At 42.4% G+C, this 17,750-nt stretch overlaps 1 protein-coding gene across 1 annotated transcript; it reads right to left on the bottom strand.

The window, feature by feature from the left end:
* Positions 1-340: 340 nt before the first annotated feature.
* slc6a6a (solute carrier family 6 member 6a) lies at positions 341-17,010 on the bottom strand. Its single transcript, XM_012826484.3, has 15 exons — positions 16,652-17,010; positions 12,102-12,331; positions 11,717-11,851; positions 9,648-9,771; positions 9,129-9,260; positions 8,834-8,966; positions 8,485-8,619; positions 8,289-8,392; positions 7,913-8,037; positions 6,981-7,093; positions 3,566-3,703; positions 3,099-3,201; positions 2,589-2,689; positions 2,286-2,456; positions 341-1,972 (listed from the first exon to the last, which is right to left on the bottom strand). Exons 2-15 carry the CDS (start codon positions 12,328-12,330, stop codon positions 1,817-1,819), a joined length of 1,899 nt encoding a protein of 632 aa, XP_012681938.1. The 5' UTR covers position 12,331; positions 16,652-17,010; the 3' UTR covers positions 341-1,816.
* Positions 17,011-17,750: the final 740 nt, after the last annotated feature.

Here is a 17,750-nt window from a genome sequence, read left to right as displayed (position 1 = left end):
GTGTTCATTTGTTCAATGCATTGACAAAGAGATTCTAAATGACCAGTAACAAAGTGCATGGCTATAGAAAATGTTGCCTGTGAACCACTGAGTTTGAGTAAAAAAAAAGAATACAATCGATTTTTTAAAAGGTCTTTTACACTATGGGAAAGAAAATGTAAATATGCTTTTCTGTATGTATATAATCTATTATTGACGGCCGAGTTAGGCATTTGCATAGTTAAATTGAGCTTAATCTCAAGGTATCAAGGTTCACCAACACAAATTGTTTTATTACACTTAATACAAAGATACATGACAAAAAAAAATCTTTGAAATAAACAAACAATCTCACTTCAGATAAGCGCAAAAAAACTTTATTTCGAATAACACAGATGCAATATGCATCTTGAAGGGGCTGAATCTGTAACAAATCTACTTTGGTTCACATGTACTTTTTTCTTTTGACATAAAAACGGGTTTGTTAATGTTTATATACGGTTGGAGTATGTCTGTTTGGTATGCCCTTGCCAGCTGGGAAAATGTGCACAAGGGGCATCATGGGATTTACACAGTCTTCCTGCTCCTGCGGTACAGTGGGGTGGCCCTTGTGACTGGGCTGAAGTTAAAAGCCAAAGTCATTACAAATATCACAAACTGCCCATGGTATTTCATCGTATTTTATCCGATATTTAAATACATCATCTATGAAAGTATTCCGAAAAAATAGGTAATAACTGGCATAGCTCACATCTTGTAAGGTATAAAATGGCTTATACAAAAGGCATATATGATTTAAAACAAATTGAATACTACAAAAAGCATGTACTTGCACTCAGAGGGCAGTAAGCCTGATTCAATTCGGAACAATGGAACAGTGTGTGTTGTTGGGGGTTCAGACTAGGATTAGGCGGATCAGAGAAGGTCTGTAGGGTTTCAACACAGATTCGGAGATTTCAACTGGATAACCACACCACAAACATTATTCATATACATACAAAATGTGACATGGTTGATTAGTGTATTTTAGAGAGGGGAGAAAGGGTGTCTGCATTGGTTTCTAATGAGGCAATGTAACAACTGTATGTTGAAATGATACATTCAGTCTAGAGTAAGTGTGTGCAGGAGGACGCTCCAGCTCCATTAGGTGTGAAGTGTGTGTGTGTGTGTGTGTGTGTATATGAGTGTGTGGACTGCGCTTCCACTTGTTAAGGTGGAGGTACTGTACATTCAGTTTCAAAAATCACGACGACAAACCAGAAACAGCCTCTTCAGGTTACAAGGATATACTGCCACAAAACTATGCGAGGACATTAATCTTTTCCACAGCTATCTGGAAACGTGTTACTGTATATAGTTAGGCATTTGCTGCTTCTCCTGACCAACAGTTTCTCCACATCTTCTCTAAGTCTTTCCAGTCATCTACAGTACGGTGGTAAAGCAGCACAGTCTTTTCAAGCAAATACTGCCTGATATCCAAGAACAAAAGCTCACTACGGTAACACTATCTTTTAGAATAAAAAAAAAGGCCAGAGAGAAACAAAAAAAAAACTAGAGAGTACAGAGTACACAAGATTACGCAAGAGTGTATCATAAATACACATGACCCTTAGTAAAAATCTAGTCAGAGTATTCCTAGTGCACACACAGAAGTTACACCTGATCCTAATTCAGCAGTTAAGGGGAGGGAGAGAAGGGGCGTGGGGGTGGGTACACACACAAGAGGGGAGCAGCAGAGGGAGGGGGCGGGGGGGTTCTCTCATAGAGAGGGCTCAAGTAATCTTCTTTTTTTTTCTCTCTACGATGGTGGGAGCGTGTGTGAATGTGTCGGGCGATTTCACATGGTGGTCTCGACGATGGTGTGCGTAGGTTTGGTGAGCGCCATGCTCCCGCTGGGATCCAGAGGGTGCAGGAGCTCACTGTTCTTCAGGCCGTTTTCTTTGGTTCGAGAGCTCGCCCAACCCGCCACTGGAGCTGCCACTGCCTTGATGCGCTGCAGGACACGTGCCCAGGCACAAGAGAGCACACACACACGTACATCACACACACACACACACACACACACACACACACACACACACACACACACACACACACACACACACACACACACCATCAGTGCCAATGTGATCACTTTGAATATACCTAGCACCAATAACTTTACAGGCTGTTAATTGTTGTCTGCAGACAGTAAACATCACATTCCCCACTACAATGTATTGCTCTGTAATATAATGTATATTACGTTTATATATGTGTATATATACTGTACACTTGTATCATTTACAAGGTGTCCTGATTTGTACCTCTATCAGAGATCCATCAGACTGGAGGATCTTGATGACCACCACCATCGGGATGCACACCATGGAGCTCAGTGCAAGACACCAGCCCACACCGACGGACCATTCAGGATATTTATACCCCTTATTGTACGTCAGGGGCTTGTATTTCACCAGCGAAAAGGCAAAACATCCCTAGGACAGAAGCAAGGAGGGCCGATATTAATATGTGCTTGTGACATTCACAAATGGGACACACACACACACACACACACACACACACACACACACACACACACACACACCTCCATGACCGCATACACTTACCACACATAAAACTGGTGTAAACACACTCCAGCTCCATTTCATCCATGGGTTTGGTCTGTAACCAATCATGTCCTCAATCGCATCGTAGAAATTATCAGCGCCTGGTTTAGTGCAAATAAAGAAGAACAGTGACAGCTAAATGAAAAACAGCTATTTTTAGCCTATCAAACACATCACATGAGGCCAGCAAATATGACGCAACACTACAAGATATCACCTTTGAAAGCACACGATTAAAAAAAGAAGCCTTCGTGCTGCATTTCTGAAAAATTGAATACCCACAGCCACTGACAAATGCTATTCATGAGTTGTGTGCATGGATTAGAATTAAACCTTTACTCTGTCGTGATTAGGCCCTCAAAACTAAAGTGCTAAGAGGCTATCACTATAATACTTGTTTAATGCAACTCTGACATGACTACAATATGATATGTTACATTTGTTTCAGTGATTAGGGTTGCTGTTGATGCCTGGTCATATAGTATGTCCTACTGATGGATTGTTACTCACCATAAACCCAGGCTACAGCAATGCATTCAAAGAATGCAACCCATAATAGGCACACACCGCTGGCTGCATAGTAGTCAAATAGCTGAAACACGTACATGCCACCCTGCAGACAAAGCAGAGGTCAAAAGAGATGTGTTTGCCCCCCACCCCTCATACACACAAATAACAATCATCACTTTACGACAAACTTTATGAAATTTACTTTATGAAAAGTGCTAACATCACTAAAATGTGACAGATTTTAATCATTGTGACAGGGGCCTTATTAATTGTAACATGAAGTTATGTTACTGACTGACTGCTCTGTTGGATAAAATACTCTTCTGGCAATGACAAATAGCCATTAACTGTGTTTTATGTAGCATACCAAAGTTTCTCAGAAATGAGAAAGCAGTATTGCCGCAAAACATGGCAGTGTATCCCCAATTCCAACAGGACAAGAAAAGTTGTAGTGGAGCAAGTCTTACATTGGTGACCATAGTGAGACCCAGCAGATAACTAATGAAGCAAATCACAGCGATGAAAATCTCTCGACGATAGCCCTTCCTTAGGAGGGAGGGATACAGATCCACCAGTGAAGTGATCTGGCCTTCCACTTCCACAAACTGAGGACACACACACACAAAGAGAGAGAGAGAGAGAAAGAGAGGGAATACAGAATGTGAGCCTGTGTTTTATAAAGGAAATAAATGAATACTTCAGAATTAGCACGCTTGTGAGAAAGTTGGCTTCAGTCACTGGTCGTATATAGATTATAGACATATACAGATTATATGTACAACATGAAAACAAATAATATGCAACTGTGTATGTCAGTGCAAACAACAACAGAATACTTTTCATATGGGAATGTAATAGTGAAGGAGTATTTGTACAGTGTGTACTAAATAAAACATTGACCTGCACACAATGTTAAAATTAGCATTTTATCACACACACACACATACCTAACTACCTAACAGTAGACAGAAACTATTTGTATGTGTCTGTGTCAGTGTGTGTGTGAAAATGATTCTGAAGTTGTGTTTCCATGGCAACATCACTCAGAGTGGAGCTACCAGAATCCCCTACCTTTCCCCTCTTTCTTCATTATCTGTATGTGTGTGTGTGTGTGTGTGTGTGTGTGTGTGTGTGTGTGTGTGTGTGTGTGTGTGTGTGTGTGTGAGAGAGAGTGAAAGAGAGAGAGAGTGGTTTGTTTGTACAGTATTACAGCACAGTTGCAAAGTGCTGAGTATGGATTTATAAGCCTCACACTGAACAAAGCGAGTAGTGTATGTGGATGATGGGAATCTATGAAACGGCCTTACACACACACATGCGCACAGCAGGCAGTTGAAAATAGCCCTGCTTCCACCAGCATGTGTGTGCTCTTGGTGCAGGAGGATTAGGACCTCGGGACAGAAAGAGTGGCTGGCTCACAACAGGGCTGAGTTTGCATAGAATAAAATTACCCTCACACAGTGGAAATCGGATCACTGATCTCTCTCCCATACACAAACACACACATATATGTACACACACGCAAACACACACACACACACACACACACACACACACACACACACACACACACACACACACACACACACACACACACACGCACGTAGACATGAAACTAGACTACCTACAGCCTTAAGTATTAAAACAGATTCAAACAGACAGCATCAGGCACAGATATAACCTATAAGTACTCAGCAAATGTTCATGTTATGCTATGAATGTTTATAACTTTGCAATGTATGCAATGCTTGCGTTAGTGATCCTCACTCAAAGGCTTAACAGTAATTTACAACCCCAAATCAGAAAAAGTTGGAACGGTATGGAAAATGCAAATAAAAAAGAAAGCAGTGATTTATAAATTTACCTTGACTTGTATTTCATGGCAGACAGTATGAACACAAGATATTTCATGTTTTGTCTGGTCAACTTCATTTGATTTGTAAATAAACATCCATTCCTGCCATTCAGGCCTGCAACACATTCCAAAAAAAGTTGGGACGGGGCAATTTAGGGGTGGTAATGAGGTAGAATAATTAAATAATGATGTGATTTGAAACAAATGATGGCAACAGGTCATTGTAATCATGATTTGGTACAAAAGAAGTATCCAGGGAAGGCCTTGTCCTTTAGGGGCAAAGATGTGCCAAGGATCGCCAGTTTGCCAACAAATAATTGAAATGTTTAAAAACATGGTTTCTCAAAGAAAGATAGGAAGGGTTTTGGATATTTTACCCTCCACGGTGCATGACAAAATTAAAAGATTAAAGGAATCTGGAGGAATTTCAGTGCGTAAAGGGCAAGGGCGCAGGCCTAAGCTCAATAACCGTGATCTCCAATCCCTCAGACGGCACTGCATCAAGAACCGTCATTCATCTATAAGCGATATAACCACATAGGCTCAGGATTACTTTGGCAAACCTTTGTCAAGCACTTCAATATGTAGTTACATCCACAAATGCCAGTAAAAACTTTACTGTGCCAAAAGGAAGCCTTATGTTAACTGTGTCCAGAAGCGCCGTCGACTTCTCTGGGCTCGGAGGCATCTGAGATGGACCATCACACAGTGGAAACGTGTATTGTGGTCAGACGAATCAGTATTTCAGGTCTTTTTTGGAAGAAATGGACGCCGTGTGCTCCGGACCAAAGAAGAAAAGGACCATCCAGACTGTTACCAGCAACAAGTCCAAAAGCCAGGGTCTGTCATGATATAGGGTTGTGTCAGTGCCCTTGGCAAAGTCAACTTGGACACCTTAAGACTTATTTGCAGGAAGAATGGGACAAAGTAACACCTGAAACGCTTCCTCACATGGTGCCTTCAGTCCCTAAACGTCTTTTAAGTGTTGTGAAAAGGAATGGCAACGTTACAAAGTAATAAATGTTTTACTGTCCCAACTTTTTTTTAAATATGTTGCAAGAGTGGATATTGAATTAAGTGTTTATTTGAAAAAACAATCAAATTCATGGAGGTAAAACATCAAATAATGAGCTGTTTTCAATGTAATACAGGTCAAAGAGAATTTACAAATCACTGTTTTCAGTTTTAATTTAACATACCGTCCCAACTTTTTCTGATTTGAGGTTGTACAGATATGAGAGTAAATGTCACAGTCAGGAGAGGCTCGTTGAACAACAGTTTTCATGATGATGTTTCAAAATCGATTTCATTCAGAAGAGATAAAGAGATATAGATAGATGGATAGAACTCGTGAGATATTCTGTCGTGAACTCAAAAATGAAATTATACTTGGTTATATATGGGTATCGTACATCAGCAATAGCTGAGCAACTCCTCACAGCTTAATACCCTTCATTATTATCATACCTTGTTTAGCTAGCTACAGTGTTTAAATTAGAGATGTTGCTATGTTGAGATCTATTCTCGCTAGTCTGTAAAGTTGACCTGCACTATTTATGGATGCTCATCCCTTGTGCCATAGCATCCTCGCTCTGAGGAATCCTTTGAAGTCTGTCAATGAAAATACTTACATTGTAACACTTAAATACAGAGCATTCCAATCCACTGGCACATGCTTCTGATTGAAGCTCCCCCAAATGAAATGTCCTTTCTCAGTATGTACAGTGGATTCCAGGACTGTAACTGAGTGGTGTCATCTTTATTAGTGAAGCTCCTGTCATGTGTGTCCAAATAATCACCTCTATTCTTAAATCAATGACGACTTGTTGTAAAGCTACACCACCATAATCTCAGTTGTTGCTAGCCTCCAGGTTTCAAAACTCTACTTTGTTCTAGCTGGCAACTAGAACCTTCTAGATGTACTGCATCTGTTATTAAAACACTCCTACTCCTACTCCTAGGAGGTACAGTTGTGCGTGTAAAGCTCAGCAGAGCTGTGGTGGCATGACATGGTGGTGTCAACTAACCTGGCTGTCCAATCCTAGCAGCAGCAACATGATGAAGAAGAGGATGGCCCAGAACGTGGGCATTGGCATCATTGTAACTGCTTTAGGGTAAGCAATGAAAGCAAGCCCTGGACCTGCAGAAGGGGAAGAAAGAGGGGAGAAACAGAGACACAGAGAAAGTGGGGAAGGGGAATGGGACAAGAGGAAAGAAAGGTCAGTTGGCTGCGTCATACATTATTTCATATTGTATCTTAATACGCAGTGATTGAACACAGCACAAACACACACACACACACACACACACACACACAGCAGGATAGCATGCTCCCATGTCAGTTCAGTTTGAATTAGCTTTTCCTTTGGCGATTTTCCGTTCACAAAAAGCACTGATCCCCTGCGCCAAGAGGGGGCCAGTGGCAACAGTGTTGAGGAGGGTCTCCCTGATAGAGAGGAGCAAAACCTGAATCAGGAGCAGCCCCATTTGCCTCTGGTTTCAACCAATTTGGTCTGATTGAAGCATTTTGCCCCAGTCAGATGTGGGCAGCTGTGGCTTGAAAGATTACTAGCGCAAACATGTGAACCAACATCTTTCAACACAACTGACCTGAATTGACAAATACAGAGACCCGCACTAAGGAAGATACCACTGGTCTGAATAAACATGTGGGGAATGGCATATGATGCATCTCCAAAAAAACACACACACACACACACACACACACACACACACACACACACACAACCTCATTCCCAAAAAACATTATTCAACTACACACAAAAATATGCAGCCAACCTCTTCTCATTCCCTGTCAGCACATGCAGAAACACTAATGCACATCACCCCTTCTATCAGTCAGTTTGTAAATATGTCCATCCTTTGTTGGCTTTTGTAGTGGTTGGCATTTTGCCGTGATTACTGATGTCATTTCATTGGTTCAAATTTGACCTCATACCTGACTCTGCCACATCTTTAATGTCCACCCCTTGCTCTTGTGCCATGAAGCCCAGGACGGAGAATATAGCAAAGCCAGACACAAAGCTTGTTCCGCTGTTGAGGCATCCCAGCAGCAGACAGTCCCTAAGTCACAACACACACCAATGCAGGGCTACATCAGTGGGGAAAGGGGCGTTGGGAAGGGAGGGGGTGAGGAAGGGAGGGGGTGAGGAAGGGAGAGCAAGACAGAAGAAAGAAAGAAAGAAAAAAAGAAAAAGAAAGAAAGAAAGAAAGAAAGAAAGAAAGAAAGAAAGAGAGGGAGACCAAGATAGAGAGAGAGACAGAGAGCGAGAAATAGAAAGGGCGAGAGAGGCGGAGTGAGGTAAATGCCTCACCTGTAGCAGTTGTATTTGTACTTGTTGTAGCTCCCCAGGGATGTCATTGCACCCAAACAAATGGCATAAGAAAAGAAAATCTGAGTTCCTGCATCAATCCAGACCTGAATATCCAGAGAGATGGACATAATTGGGTTGAGTTTGTTAGAAGATTTTTTATATGGGTGAATACAATTGTCTAAGCTGGATGTCTGACCTCTGGGTCTTGCAGACGCCCAAGGTCAGGGTACAAGTAGAACTTGATGCCCTCGGAAGCTCCCGGCAACGTGACCCCTCGGACCAAAAGAACCAGGAGCATGATAAAGGGGAATGTAGCAGTGACGTACACGACCTGACACCACAGAGAAAGACAGAATTAGAAAAACGAAAGCGTGAGTGAGTGAGAAAGGGCACAGTGAGCATAAACAACATTCACATGGTTTCTTTTTCTCTTAATAAGCCATCCATAGCGACAACAGAGGGTTAAACTAGTAACAAGCATAACAACAAAATAACAATTATGCTAATGGATTAACACAAGACAACAGGGGCTGGGAGATCCTTACTTTGCCAGTGGACTTAACCCCCTTCCAGATGCAGAAGAAGCAGATGACCCACACAGCCAGCAGGCACAAGGCCAACTCCCACTTGATGGAGCCCATTTCATCAATGCCGGAAGAGATAGACAAGACATTATGCCTGCCGGAGAAAGCAGTGTTACTCAGCAAGCATGAGCACATATTCACTCAAATGGTCACGAGATCTAAGTCAGCCGGAGTTAGCCTTAGAAATACCATGAACTTAATTGTGTGTGTGTGTGTGTGTGTGTGTGTGTGTGTGTGTGTGTGTGTGGTTACTTACTCCCAGAACTCAGTAACAGGTGAGGTGAAGTTGAGAGCAGCACTGGTGCTGTTGGTGAAGTTAGAGATCAGCCAAAGGCTTTTGTTCTTGCGGACGGTGTCCTCCACACAGCTGTTTGTGTTCCAGCTGTGCCTGTGGAACAAGACTCGCCACATCAGCAGGTGGCAGACTGGGAGTGCTTTTTGCATATGTATACCATGGGACAGTACAGTCATGTGTGTGTGTGTGTGTGTGTGTGTGTGAACATTTTTAGGAGAAGTCACAATTTCCGGTCACCGTGTCTACACTGCAACACTACACCGAGTCATATGCGTACTCAATGCATTATCCGTTACCGCAGTGGTCTATCGCAGCTACAGCAAGATCTTATCTAGAGTGTGGTCACATAAGCTCCTAATAAGCGGTGTGTTGTGCAGCTAGTATAACACAGATTACATTGTCTCTACTTACAGCTTGTGTGCATTTGTGAGTGAGTGTGTGTGTGGTATTGGTTTGTGTGTGTTGTGTAGTTTTGTTTACCTGCATCCTGCCCAAGGTAGCACTGGCTGGAAACAGTGCAGCAGGTAATAGAGCCCCCAGGCTAGGATCACGATGTAGTAGATATTAAGCAGAGACACGATCACTACGGAAGCATAGCCGATGCCTGGGAGAAACAGAGGGAGTGACAGAGACAGAAAACCATTTTTTTGATTTCAAAAGAACTGCTCGTTATAATTGCTCATTCATTTGGCTAATAGCGTGATCCTACAGGGGAAGATGGGAGTCAAAGCTGTGTTTTAGGGTTAAAGTCAGGGCTGACATCACTCTCCAGCTCTTGTGTTCCGGTCCTTATATGATGATTATGCTATTTTTAGACGGCTTTAGCGAGACAGCCTGAATAACGCACTTCTGTGCCCTCTGAACTGATGCACTATTTATAATCAATGTCAGAGTCGGATATGCACCCGTATATACCACACACACACACACATACACACAATGTCAATTTTGGAACAAACAAAGGGACAGCTGGCACCCACAATCCAATGAGGGTGTGCTGGGGTGGGGTAAATACTTGGAAAATAACACACACACACACACACACACAAACAAAAGTGAGTATACCATAATCTGCCACCTGTGCTGTGCCTTTAATATTCTCGGTATTGGCATCAATGTGAATGTGTCCTTTTGACTGTGTGTGTGTGTGTGTGTGTGTGTGTGTGTGTGTGTGTGAGTGAAAGAGAGAGAGAGAGAGAGCACATCTATGTCTTCCACATGTGTGCGTTTTTTGAGAAGTCTGAAGTTTAACATACTGGCAAAATGGCAGCTGACTCTCTACTGGCAAAATGGTAGCTGTCTCTCTGCTCAATCTCTTAGCTGTATTATTATTTGTCCTTGTCTCGATGTGGCAAAATGTTTGTAAACATTATTCTCTCACATTGGCACGGTTTCCAAAAAGGATCCATTACAATAGCTACAGCCACAAAGCAGTCTAAGGAAAGGCTACATACATGTATGCATTTTGAATTTCATACCCCCAGCATCTTCAGGTCATTCTAAGAAACTAATACAAATACTGTGAGGTTTGGGGTTCAACACAGATTAGTGTCACACTCTAGGCTTGTTTTATAATCATAAAATATCTAAAAATATGCAGAATATGCATCAAATTTAGAATGGGTATAGAACACGCAGGCACATGTTGTGTCTGATGTAAACTCATCTCATTCAGTCCCAAGCAAACATCAAAAGAAAGCTTCACTCAGCTCGAAATGGGACTATAGTCTCAAATGCAGTCTGCTGTTTGGACTGTCTGCATAAAAACCTCTCCTCAAGCTTTTGGGTCACAGCTCTTCGCAAGGCATCTCAGCTCTATATTCCATCACAGTTGCCATGGCAATACGGAATATGTTACGAGTCAGAATGTGTGTGTGTGTGTGTGTGTGTGAGTGTGTGTGAGAGAGAGTCAAAGGTAGGTAGACAGAAAGAGGGACTTTGACTTTTAAAAACATTTGTTTAAAAAAACTAAAACATTTTCAAGATCATTGAGGGGTTGTAAGATAGAGAGTAAGATCAGTTTGCACTAACAGAGAGAGAGAGAGAGAGAGGGAGTGAGTTTGAGTGTGTGTTATGTCTAAAATGTCTACGTACATAGCTTCAGAACAAGGACGTGGGCTAAGAGAAGAGCCAAAACATTAAGCCCCCCTTTCAGAGGGCGTGTAAGGTACTGTGTATTTAACGTGATGACAAAGATGCACGATAAAGCACGCTTAGCTCAAATAATCTAGGGAGAGGGAGGAACATCTGAGGAGAACAGCCTGTCTCACTGCTGCCTGGCAACCGCCACCACAATAAACCTAACGGGAGCTCCACTCCCAGAGAGGAGTGGAGGAGCACTAACAAACATCACATTCACTAAACTCACAAACATCACCATTACAGCCCCATCACACTCACAAAGATGACCAACTGAAAACAAGCACACTGCTCAACAGTGAATGAGAAGCATACGCTGCCTGCTCTTTCGTCGGCTCGGTTTTTTTTTTGCCCTTCCTTCCCCCCCCCATTTCACCTCCAAAACGACACCGTTTCCCCCCTTGACTCACCAGTGAAAATGGGACAGAGTTTCCCCCAGCAGGTGATGCCTCCCTCGGAAGTGTACTGACCGAGAGCCACCTCCAAGAAGAACACAGGCAGCCCTCCACCGAACAGAAAGATGAAGTAGGGAATGAGAAATGCACCTGAAACACACAAGAGAGGAAAAACAGAAATGAGAATGAACATTTCCTCAAGTGTTTGGCGCTTACTAAGAATGAAATCGATGTCAAAACAATGTGTGTCCTCAGGTACGATTACTTAATACTAATTCTAGGGTCAGGGTTAGGTGAACCAACATGACAAAAGTATAGTTTGATTCACTAATCACTTAGGTACATAGGTACTGCAATGAGAACACTTCACATAAAGGGAGATATGAGATATATTCCCCACCTCCGCCATTCTTGTAGCAGAGGTAAGGGAAACGCCAGACGTTCCCTAAACCTACAAAGCCCCCAGCCACAGACAGCAGAAAGTCCATCTTGCTCGACCATTTCTCTCGCTGCAACGGCTTGCCCTCCGCCTCGTCCTCTGGGCGCGTGCCGGGACTCTTGCCCGGAGACGGCTTCAGCGTGTCCTTATGGAAGTCCTTCAAATACTGGAGCTTCTCTTTCTGGGCCATGCTGTGAAAGAAAAGACAGAGAGAGAGACAGAGAGAGAGAGACTATGATAATCAGAGAGAAACTGTCTATCCTTTGCGTTCTAGCATTCTTCATTGACTCATCAAACACAACTTCAGGCTAAAAAAAGATTAATTGTTTTTCTTCGTAGTCTGGTAGAAATGGTGGTGTGTAAGATACAGAATTATACAAGGCTTTCTGACATGGTAGCTTGAAAATTCAAACAGTTTGAGATCAAATTTTTTACTTGAAATAAAATAGAAAAATAAATAGAAAAGAAAATAAGTAGAAAAGGTTAAAAAGGCTAAAAAGCCTTTGGGTTCTTCTTCAGATTGCATTTTTTCACCAGCAATGGTTTCCTGATAAAATGCAACTTTCTATCTGATCCTGGCAGGGTTGCTACAGTGCACGGTCATGCTTAAAGATGAATACATGAAAACAAAGGTAAAAACTGAGATCATCTACCTCCTCTAGCCTCTCTCACCGTCTGTCTTTCTTTACCCGCTTATCTTTCTCTATGTCCTTCCTCTATTAATCATGTCTTCCTTGATTAGCTGTTTGTTTCTTTATCACTGTCAAGTCAATGTTTATTTCTCTCTCATATACAGCCTGTATATATATATATATATATATATATTCACTGACTGACAAACAACAACAACAACAACCCAACGACACGAAATGATCTTCATTAGCTTTCCAACTCTTTGTGTGTGGACTATGTTTTATTCAGTGAGAGACACACACTCATAAGCCCTTGCACCAAATAGTGTTTTTGTATGGGGTGAGGGGTGGAGGTCTACACTGAACTCTAACCTGTTTCTCTCATTCCTGCTCATTACAAAATCTCTCACAAACAACCCCTCACACACACACACACACACACACACACACACACACACACACACACACACACACACACACACGCTGAGAGACACACACTCTGTCAAGTCCTTGACCTGGCAGTATTTGAGTGTATGAGTCCGACTTTACGAAGATTGTCTTACCTCTTCCTCTTACACACAAAACTGAACACACAATAAAATGGGCTATCATCTACAATTATTGTCAACTTCCCAACAAGGTCACTCACCGCCTTGTCAGCCCCACTTTCTTTTTTTCATATGTGTATATGAGCACATGCATGCATGTACATGGAAGCAGTATGGGATTGGCATGTAGAAAGTAATGTGTTGCTGTCCCTACATATCCTCTTTAAGACTCTCTTTAAGATGCAAATCTTTCCTGACTGTCTGCCTGTCTTGCGAAGCATAAAAAACTAGTAGCCCTGAGAATAGAAGTGCCTACACACACTCACACCTCCTGACACTGCCCCAACTCTCACTGACTAATTAGACACAATACAGTACACAGTGAACGCCACCTCGTTCCTCACAAGTGCTAAGGTTATAAATACATTGAGGATGAAATGACTCACTGGCCTCAAGTCAACCTGAAAATGTTACTGTATGCTGATGCCTAGATAAAACTGAACTTTACACTGGCGGCTGAACTAAATTGAACTCGGTGATGAACTACATTCAACTCTAGTTTACACAGACGGTCAGCTACAACTCAGAGGTGAGCACGGTCAGATACTGTGTGGGGCAACGCAAAGGCACAACACAGATGGAATGACACACAGTAAACAGCAATGCTAATGCTCTCAACCTATTTAAAGGCATAGTGATCCACACAGGTACGTTTTAGTGAATCACATTTACAGGGTATATTATGGTAGAAAATACACCCTGGCCCTCAGTGTCCCCTCTGAACGCCCTTTCCCCAGACACTGGCTGCCTAGGCAAGAAGACACATGATCGACGGGCAGATAAAGACGTCTCTTTGTATTGACGTGTCTGGTCCACATAATTTATATTCTCCCCTCCCCCCAACTACAGAGCCTGGAGCAAGCACTGACCCCCCCCCCCCCCCCCCCATCCCCATATTGTGGATACTGTGTTGACACATACAGAAACCTCAAGGCTACTTTCATGATGCCCTAAAAGGTTGAGGAACTGGTTTAAACACACACACACACACACACACACACACACACACACACACACACAAACCTCCACACATTAGTTCTCACATTTGTTAGGGTGGTGCCAGGGGTACCATGTTAAATTAAGCTCAACTGCATTTGTGAGTCTGAGCGCTGAGCCAGTGCATAGACATTTGGGCAGATGGCACCTCACTGTGATGCTCATACCAACTGCATGCCAACTACCATAACCCAGGAATGCTATCAGTTTGCCTCACATTCAAGTCCACACTTTCACCAAATGACAGAGAATAAATACCACCAGTGTGGTTTAAAGGAAGGAGAAAATGTTACTTCCCATCCACAACGTGGCACAAAACGCATGGTCATGATGAAAACTGATGAACTGAAAACCCAAAGCGAAAAAAAAAATGAATCTCTTCAAACCCTAGCTACAGAGCTGCCAGTCTCCTCCTATTACAATGTATTCAACCTGTCCAATCAGTGGATACATCTGAAGCATATCAACCAATCAGCATCAGTAAGCATATCTACATTAATTAACAACGGAAAGCTGCCCACCAAGTACAACACACTTTCTGACACTTTCATATCTGAAGACGGGACCACAATGATATGACCCACAGAGGCCAACTACTGCCTGCTTCACATTTCTCAAAGATAGATAGAATGTAAACATACATCATTATCTGCTGACAGTGGCGTCGCCCTGGCCGTAAACGTGTAATGTAAACATTGAATTTGGCTTGTCTCTTTGTGGATTGTACGAATAAAGATTCGTAAGCGTGTAACTGGTCAAATGAGTCAGGGAGCCTAGCACGTCCGCCTCAGTCAGATGGGGCATTTGTGTGCCTGTGGGGGATCCGCTGGCCCACTGAGCCTTCCAATATTCTGCTGGCAAGGAACTGATGTGTTCACAAGACGACTTGCCCAGCCAGGTATTTCAACAAATGAAAAGGAGATTCGAAATGGCCTACACATCTACACACGTTCGGCGTTCAGGGGTCACCTTTGCCTACCAGTTTAAACAGTCGGTAACCAACCAGGTGTTTAGTGATAATATGAACAGTTTATATAGCGACACATTTTTGGTCATCCTAGGCTCCTTGATGACGACAACAAGACCGATGCTACGTGTTTATGCAGCTACAACCTCAAGGTCATCAGTTTTCTAAATCGCTTAATCAAAATTGGTCAGTGAATCACCTATCACGCTCTTAAATGGCACACCTGTTCTCCACGGCTAGTAAGGTTGATATAACACGCCCATATAGGAGGCTAATCATGTCGGTGGAACCTGACCCACCCACCCGATGGCCTCATTCTCCACTCGTCTCAAAATCCCCTTCAGTCTGTGCTCCAAGAACAAGACATATAGACAACTGGGATGCGAACACGCTCCTTGCGCAGACATATAATTTTTTTTCCATTTAAGCATAATGCATCCTCACGTCTAAGAAAATACCTGCTCTATAATTTCACATATGTCTAAATCGAATCAACATGGAATGAAGAGCACCATGTCCACCAACCCAGATACGCTTCAATCAATCGCGTCTTTATTCAGAACAGACTTCACGCTCCACAATCAAATGGCCCTCCAGCTAATCTCTTGACGGTTAACGCCAGACGGCGTTTCTTGTTATACGATTGTCACATATGATGCCCTACACAATACCCTTCAGTAAAATACGTTCTTTATGGCGGCATGTCCCGATGAGAGGTTACACATCTGGCTTCAGCTCAAGTCGAGAAACAAAGGCGAGACTTAACAAATAAATCAATTCAGATAACCGGCATCTGCTAAATATGTATATCTGGGTGAAAATAAATTTTTCTCGCGAAGAAATCTTGTAGACGCGCTGTTCTGACATTAGCGAGCAATCCCTGGTGATTCCGCGCTCTTCACATAAGGTTATCCAGGATGGCAGTTGAAAGAGAGTGAAATGCATTAAAACGAAGTGCTCCTTTCCTAGAACTTGTAAGTGTTTTCAAGTGTTTTCAATTATCCTGTTGTGCGTAAAATATGATATGAAGGTTGTTTAAGATATTGTGATAAAACACACAGACCAAAAAAAGACCTGAGCTGAAATCGTCTGCAAGCAACGGAAACAAATTGTACATGGTTCTACTACATCATTTAACCTTGCCCCTGAGGAACACATCAATCGCTTTTGCAACTAGGTAATGCCAATCTAGTGACACTGACCAAGACACTATCAGTTTCATTAACATCATATTCACACTTGAACATAATCACATTAAAATCTCAGTTTTCTAATGAAGTAATTGAACATAAGGTGAGGTATCATTACCTGTCGACTACTTTATTGTGCTGTTCGGTCCTTCTCTTGTTGCTTGTTGTGCGATGACTGGGTACCGGAGCACTCGCAACACAATAATTCACACGCGTTTTTTTTTTTTAATTTCCTGGACTCCAATTCCTTATAACGGGCGCCCGTGTGATATCAGTGAGAGTGGAAAAACACCAGCCTCCCGGTGCAACAGGAGTGTGCTTCTTAAAGAGATAGCTTCCCGCAAGCTTAATGAGCTCATTCCGCCTTCAGACCGGTGGCCAAAGCGCATGCGCATTTAGAAACGTGCCGCCTAACATCCACACACACATATACACACATCCACACACCCCGACCAGCAACAGAGAAGGATGAAGTGCGTGAGGGAGGCGTTCTGACGTAACTACCCTGGCAACCAGAGCTGCAGTGTAGAACCATATGCATAGAACAGAATACTGAACTGACACATTGTGATGTGACTGAAGTCATCACCCAGAGAATGTTCATCACCCAGAAACTACATAATTGCTATGTTGACCATTTTTCTACAACACACTGTCAAATCATCTATTTTACACTATTTATTATTTTTTCAAATACACGGGCACCACATTTCCAATTTAATGGGGAATATGTTGGCACTGAAACTCGTCATTTCTATTAGCCCTTTCTTCTGTCTTCTAGTACCCCTTCCACTTAAACCTACTTAAATGAGATGCAAAGTTCCTTTCTTCCTCACCCAACCAATATGCTTTGTTCTATTTGACCCTCCTCATACCTCATATTGTGAAAGTATTATCTTAACCCTGGGGGATGTGGACCATGTCCTCCCTAATCAGTTCTTCAGCAAGTCAGCCTTCTGCACAACTTAATTTATTCAACTTAAAGGCAAATAAGCAAGTCTTTGATATCTCAAGTTGTTTTGAAGAGATAGATAAAAACATAATTAAACAGTCTACTGCCATAAATCACACAGAAACCAATATAGTTAGTTATGAGAGCATATAGTGTTTATCAGGAGCAGGGTTGGTTGGTTACTTTTGAAATGAATTAAGTCACAAATTACTAATTACCTTGTTAAAAAGAAGTACTGTAACTATTTTAATTACTTCATGAAAGT

This window comes from Clupea harengus, chromosome 1, assembly GCF_900700415.2.
Source record: "Clupea harengus chromosome 1, Ch_v2.0.2, whole genome shotgun sequence".
Lineage (NCBI taxonomy): Eukaryota > Metazoa > Chordata > Actinopteri > Clupeiformes > Clupeidae > Clupea > Clupea harengus.
This window is presented reverse-complemented; position numbering and strand designations above follow the sequence as displayed.